Below are 6,507 nucleotides of genomic sequence, written 5' to 3' on the forward strand. Positions count from 1 at the left end.
ATTTAGATATAATATATTATTAAAAAAAACCATAGCATAACTTAAATTTTTATTTGCCAGCTAAATTTATAATTTGATATTCTTTAATGCCTTCATAATTGTAAACTTAACCAGATTATTGATTTAATTGGGGGTTATGGTGGCTGTAATTCGTTACGAGATGAAAAATTAGAACAACGTACTACCTTTTTAATTTAGACTTGCGTAGTTTCATCTCATAAATATAATCGTTGAGAATTGAGATCAATCAAATTATAGTATACTGCAAATAAGATGTTATAATTAAAGCCTAAGTTAGTATAATGTATATGAACTGCGGCTTCTTCAATTTATAAAAAAGATAAAATTAATTGAACTCGACCGTCAACCGAGAAAGAAAGGAAGATCCAATCCAATGGTACTCAGCACTTTTTCTCCGGTGTCCCACCCATCAGCAACGACTCTCTCTCCCGCGAAAATTCGTTTCTCAAACTCAAATCCTCTTACACTATGCCTCTGCCCGCCACTACCTCTGTCTCCTTCTCTCTGCCTGAAGTTTGTCTCCGCAAAGAATACCTTCACTTGTATCCTCAGTGCTTCCCCGACCCAGAATCACATTTACCCCGACCCAATACCCGAATTCGCGGAATCTGTAAGTGTGAATTCTGACGACTGTTATGTGTGAAATTTTCGAGTTGAAAGCTTGTGTTTTTATTTCATTCTATGGGCTAATGCAGGAAACGCAGAAGTTCAGAGCTGAGCTGTTTGAGAGGCTATCTGAGGACAAAGACGAGTTCGGCGATGATCTTCATGCAGTCGTCGATGTTTGTGCTCAGGTGAATGCCGTTTTCTTTCGAAATAATACGAATGTATGTTGTTGAGATACCGTGCGTCATATAAGAAATCAATGTATTGTTCTAGTATTCTATTTCTCGTGTTGGGATAACGTCGAAAAATGGTTATGGTTCACCCGGTTGATGCATTAGTTATGAAGTCGGTGATTGAAGGTGTGTCGTTTGTGCTTTGAGCGTTACATGCTCGAGAAAATGCGTGAACAAGGATAAACATTTCTGTTGTGTCAAACGGTGAAAGTTTATGTCACTTGTAATTTTATGTTGCCCAAAGAAAAATGATTATTTTGATTTTTCACACCGATTTTGCGCCAAACCCAGTTGGATTTTTATGAAAATTTGATCGTTTAAGTGGGTTTTTAATGTTGAATTGATTAGTCTAATACGAATTTTTAATCGATTTTATCAATGCTAATTTTTAATTGATTTCGTGCCAAACCCGGTTGGATTTTATCCAAATTTGATCGTTTAAGTTGGTTTTTAACTTTTTTTCTTTGTTGGCCTTTAATGTTGAATTGATTAGTCTAATACGAATTTTTAATCTATTCGCCTAATTATTACAATCTTGGACCTGGTGTTCTCCTGAAGAGAATAAAAGTGTCAAGTCTTCCCAAATTACCTATCACCTTTTTATCTAAGGATGTTTTAACTTCTGTTATATTTGATATTGATAGTAGGGGTTATGAAAGAATTCATTTTTTAAGTTCACCTGGAATGCAAGTAATTTTTCATCTTCAATCTTTAGTATTGATTTTATTCCCCGTCTTTTTAATTTTTTTAATTCATGTTACGGTTGTTGTCCTGCCCATGAAATTGATGTTTGGATATAAAATAGGGAAATTAATTGCATGATGATCACTCCGTATCGTTTTCATTGACAAATGGAAAATGAGAGATAAAGTTCATTTAGTTAAACATTAAACGTCATATTACATATTTAGACTTTCTTTTCACTTTGCTTATATTGATGACTTGTCTCGGAAATAATTTAAGATATGCATACTTCCTAATATGTTCTTCCTCATATTTCCCTATTTTAGTTTCAATGCTGGTGTTGTTAACACGAAAAAAGAAAAGAACTCTACGTCAGATGTTCACAGCATTAACCTACGGTTTATCTTAAAGAATTATTTGTGAATTGAGTGGATTTTCATCTTGATTGGAAAATAATTGATCTCTTATATTGATTGATCAAGTTTCCCTGTGATCTTCAACATCTCTTTTGAAGCAGCACTGAAATGCAATATTACGGGTTTTATCCTTCCAGCAATATGTATTTCATCTATATCTGAGTTATAACATCCAAAGACAGCTTTGGTTACTCGTATACTAGCCTTGGAAAAAATCATCTGCTGTTAAAGAGAAGCGAAAAGGAAAATAGTTCTTTTTCTTCTTTTTTTCTTTGGAAGGATAAAGAATGAAAGAATTTCACCTTTGCTGCTGCAGATATTCTTACAACGAGTCTGAAGCCTGATTTAAATGTAATGTTAACACCCTCATTGATTAACACACCTGAACGTAAAGAACATTCCCAATCATAATTCATTGCTGTGATTCTTGCATTTAGGGGAGCTCGTTCACTAATGCTTGCGGCCAACATTTGTTTCCTGCAACATCAATAAGAATATCACAGATTCTACTGAATAGTGATGAGTCACAATATAGTCCCAATTGGAAGTGATTTCATTTTATATGGACCTTTTCTTTTGCATTTCAGAGTTAATAAGAATTTATTCAGGATTTGACATGTATGTGGTCCATTGTTCACTGGTTTATATATGACAAATTTTTGGGAAACCTAACTTAGGTCTGCCTATTTATGGCTGCATTCACCATTCCACAAGATGAGACAATTTCAAAAGAAAGAAATCATTTCACTCTTAAATCGTTCCCGTTTTCCCCTTATTTGACATTGATTGTCTGGGGCCTGGGCGGACTACTAATTTAGACCTCAATAGGTAGAAATTCCCTTTAATGGGTCCATTCATGTGAGATCCAGCCATATCTGGAAGGGTGAGATGAAGAAAAATTGGCGCTGGACATTATTGATCATTTAAAACGCTATTGAATAAAGTGTGGCTTTCTTTGTTTATGCACCTGTATGTGCTGTGATGTATTATTTCAACACTCCTGGTAGAGAGATACTGTAACAATGGTAAAATTTATTATGAGCTTCAGAAAAGTGAAATTTGCATGCTGATTTTATTTTTATTTTTTAAATGGACGTGCTTGGTGACTACTCCTTACTATATTGGACCCCTGGTTCTTAGCTATTTCACAGCTATTAATCTTGCTTGAAGTGGAGCATGGAAGATGTTGGAGATACGCGGCTAATACCTAATATTTGCTATCTCAATCACAATGAGCTTCAGGTCCTAGAATTCAAAAACATAGAATATCAACGTCTAATTAATTTGAATTGACTTTTAATTTGTCATCTATGAGCAAGCGTTGGATTTTACTGGTACAATCATATCGGAGGCTGAGTTGGTTAATAGCAACATTGCTTAAAAGTCTCCTGATGCACTAATGGTGATATGTCAGTTTGTGTCTTCATTTTGTTGCTATAATGGTATATTGAAGGAATCATTCTCTCTCAGACTTTAATTTTGCCTCCAACAATTAAAAATAGAATGTTGGCCATCCCATTATGAGGATTTTGTGGTTCACAAGACTTTCAATTACGGAAAAACTACACTAATTTCAGCGGCCTAGTCTCGACTAGAGTTACTTATTTCCTTCTACAATGAGCAAATCTTTTCTATCAGGAGGTCTGGCCTGGCCTAAAAGTTTAAAACGGTACAATAATTGAAACGCCTCCTAGGCAAAAGGACTAGAATCTACGCAAATTTCCAGACGTCATCTATCAATCGGAGGGAGTATTTCTAAACTGGCAATGTTTGTATGTGGGCTCTAGTTTGATGCTTGGAGCTAAAAAGTAGAATGGTACTATTTTGAATTCCGTGTTGAGCTATTAGTTGTCATGCTAACTAGCCTTGGCTGGAAAAACAGATATTCAGTGAATTCATGCACAAGGAGTATGGAGGCCCTGGGACATTATTGGTGGAGCCCTTCACAGATATGTTAATTGCTTTAAAGAAGAAGAAATTGCCCGGAGCACCTCTGGCTGCAAGAACATCTCTTTTGTGGGCTCAAAATTATGTTGACGATGACTGGCAAGTTTGGAACTCAAAATTATAGTGACTTCCACTTTATATTTCTTTTCCTTATTATTAGTATTATTATCATAATTATTTTTTTTTCACAAGCTTTTTCTGTAGTTGTATGTAAGAGAACCAAGTAAACTGCGTATCTTGCTAAGTAAAAGGAAGATTTGGATTCTGTAACTATATCAATCACAAAACTCAGTTTCACTATTTTTTTTTCAATTTTCATTGCTCTTTTTTTTTTTCCCATCTTGGTGATGCTATACAAACATTGAGCCACTGCACCATCTTGTTTCAAACCTCTGTTCTATTTTCTTTACCCTCTATCAGGATTTGAGCTAGGTGAAACTTCTCACACGTGAAAGAGGCAGTCCAATAATGGTGTGAACCACTGTGCTCGCCACACAACTTAGTAGGCACCGTTCAACTTGCAGACTCTGAGATGCTCTGCAAGGAAGGACGCCATGATTTTGACCTAAAAGAAGCAGAATTTATTACTGCCCCTCTTTGCCTGTGCCTCTCTGCTCTCATTGCCTGCAAATCATTATGAAGAAGAATTTACTCACTATTGAAGATGAAGATTTAAAAAACAAAAAGCTGCATCAGAAATTGGTTTCTACTAGAAAACGGATCAAAGCATAAAATTATATTCTATTTGGTAGCGACCACTCTGGTATTCTCTCTGTTACATACAAATAGCTGTACTTTAAGGAATGGATTGTGCCAGATGTGCTATGAGACAAGATAAAACTACCAGAGAGGAATAGAATAAGCAGTGATGCAGTAGTAAGGTGAGAGATCAAAGCCATGGTCAGACTCAGATGGGATTAAGGAAACACAGGATATAATTATAATTATATATTGAACAGCAGTGTATCAAAAAGTACTATTCTGATGGATACCTCGCGTGTGTTTCCAGCGTCCTGCTTCTCTCCTTCTGCCTCACTCACAGAACGCTGCTTCTCCTGCACAGTACTCTTCTCCACCGACTCTGCCTGAGACTTCTTCGTCTTGGCAAGCTTCTTTGCCTTCAAGACCTTCATAACCTCTGCAACCAGAAGCGCAAATTATCATCAGAAATCAGACCATGAAAAGAAAAAGAAGCTCAGAGGAACAGAAGTTTCACTTCCACACACACACCTTGAGTGGTGATGAGCCTATAAGCATGGCCGAGATTGAGAGTGTCATTAGGGCGAAGCAGCTTGACACGAGTGAAACGAACAGTCTTGTGTTCTTGGCTGTGTTGTTGTTCATCCTCAGAAAGAGGCAATGGAATAATCAAAGAGACATAATGACCAGGGTTCATCTTCATGATCTCACTCGCAGTCACAGACCAATACAACCTCTCTATCCTCCCACACGGATGCTGAATCACCAGAGCAGCTGCATCCACAGCCTGACAATTCCCCATCTCTCAAAGAAGATGATGATGAAGAAGGGAGATAAGGGAAGGAGGTAAAATAAGCAAAGGTCCCTATCTGGACAGCTTCTGCAACAACCCCACAGATAGAGAGAGTACTAGTAGTAAAACCAGAGAGAGAAGGAAGCAGGCGTTTCCCAACTAACTTGTGCAAGGCAAGTCAAAATTAAGCCAAAATTGACATAAATAGGATAGGGTAAGGGAAAGGAGCGTGACAAAAACTAAAGCTATATGATTGAATGGATGATTAGTAAATAACTGGGCAAACTAAATTAAGATAATGCCGGGATTTAAATTTAATTTAATTTTTCAAATCTGCAAAATAATTGGCGTGTACTGATTGGCACCGGCACTTGTGTTGGGGTCCGTGCAGGTGCCACGTGGAGAGAGGAGAAGCGCAATGAGATTGGACGGATTTGTTCGGCGATGTCGCCGGGGTCAAGGATTCAATTTAACGTTTGGGTCTCTTAATTTTCTTCACCAACACTAATTATATTATTTTTAATTTTCCGGCCGAACTTTTCTTAATATAAATAATGTCTGTTACATTATTTTTTTCCCAGCTGAAAGTTCATCCGTCACTTCAGTGAAAATATGTGATATTCTGATATTTCTTACTGTGATTCTGTGAAAATTAACGCATAGTTTCAGGTAAAAAAAGAGGATAGTATTAGATTTTTTTAATAAAAAAGTTATATTTTCTATTAATATGATATATAAAAAGTAATATCTATATTTAAATTTTAAAAGAAATTAAGTTCATTTTAAGAACAAACAAATATTATTAAAGTATAATTTTTAACTGCATGGTTTATATTTATATTTTGAAGAAATTAATATTATTTTTGTTTGTCTTTTGAAAACTTCAAAAAATGTATGCATATACATGGATACATATTTCATAATCCAGAAAGTGCTATAAATTAAACATGAGTGAGAGAAAAGAGAGTAATTATTGGTCCAAAAGGAATAAATTAGTCATAAAAATGTGATAAGTAATTTTTTTAAGAAAATGAAATTTTAGAATCTTTTGTCACAAAAATATGACACATCTGGAACATGCAAGTTGTTAAAGGATCGATGACAACAT

General features: G+C 35.6%; 2 protein-coding genes across 2 annotated transcripts; one reads left to right on the forward strand and one right to left on the reverse strand.

The window, feature by feature from the left end:
* Positions 1–394: 394 nt before the first annotated feature.
* LOC114743557 (protein PLASTID REDOX INSENSITIVE 2, chloroplastic-like) lies at positions 395–4,207 on the forward strand. Its single transcript, XM_028931768.1, has 3 exons — positions 395–631; positions 717–815; positions 3,843–4,207. The coding sequence occupies exons 1-3, from the start codon at positions 395–397 to the stop codon at positions 4,029–4,031; spliced, it is 525 nt and encodes a 174-aa protein (XP_028787601.1). The 3' UTR covers positions 4,032–4,207.
* Positions 4,150–5,505, reverse strand: LOC114743559 (uncharacterized). Its single transcript, XM_028931770.1, has 3 exons — positions 5,138–5,505; positions 4,900–5,045; positions 4,150–4,531 (listed from the first exon to the last, which is right to left on the reverse strand). The coding sequence occupies exons 1-3, from the start codon at positions 5,406–5,408 to the stop codon at positions 4,421–4,423; spliced, it is 528 nt and encodes a 175-aa protein (XP_028787603.1). The 5' UTR covers positions 5,409–5,505; the 3' UTR covers positions 4,150–4,420.
* Between the last annotated feature and the right edge of the window lie 1,002 nt (positions 5,506–6,507).

The sequence above is a fragment of the Neltuma alba genome, unplaced genomic scaffold (genome assembly GCF_004799145.2).
Source record: "Neltuma alba isolate B1F8T4 unplaced genomic scaffold, ASM479914v2 tig00004048_pilon, whole genome shotgun sequence".
Taxonomy (NCBI): Eukaryota; Viridiplantae; Streptophyta; class Magnoliopsida; order Fabales; family Fabaceae; genus Neltuma; species Neltuma alba.

Bases quoted from the DNA above. Each gene is read 5' to 3' on its own strand.
- LOC114743557 (XM_028931768.1), top strand. From the start codon at position 395: ATGGTACTCAGCACTTTTTCTCCGGTGTCCCACCCATCAGCAACGACT. The intron at 632-716 runs GTAAGTGTGAAT...GGGCTAATGCAG, and splicing joins TACCCGAATTCGCGGAATCT to GAAACGCAGAAGTTCAGAGC. The intron at 816-3,842 runs GTGAATGCCGTT...CTGGAAAAACAG, and splicing joins TCGTCGATGTTTGTGCTCAG to ATATTCAGTGAATTCATGCA.
- LOC114743559 (XM_028931770.1), bottom strand. From the start codon at position 5,408: ATGGGGAATTGTCAGGCTGTGGATGCAGCTGCTCTGGTGATTCAGCAT. The intron at 5,046-5,137 runs GTGTGTGTGTGG...TTCTGGTTGCAG, and splicing joins TAGGCTCATCACCACTCAAG to AGGTTATGAAGGTCTTGAAG. The intron at 4,532-4,899 runs GTATCCATCAGA...AATGATTTGCAG, and splicing joins ACGCTGGAAACACACGCGAG to GCAATGAGAGCAGAGAGGCA.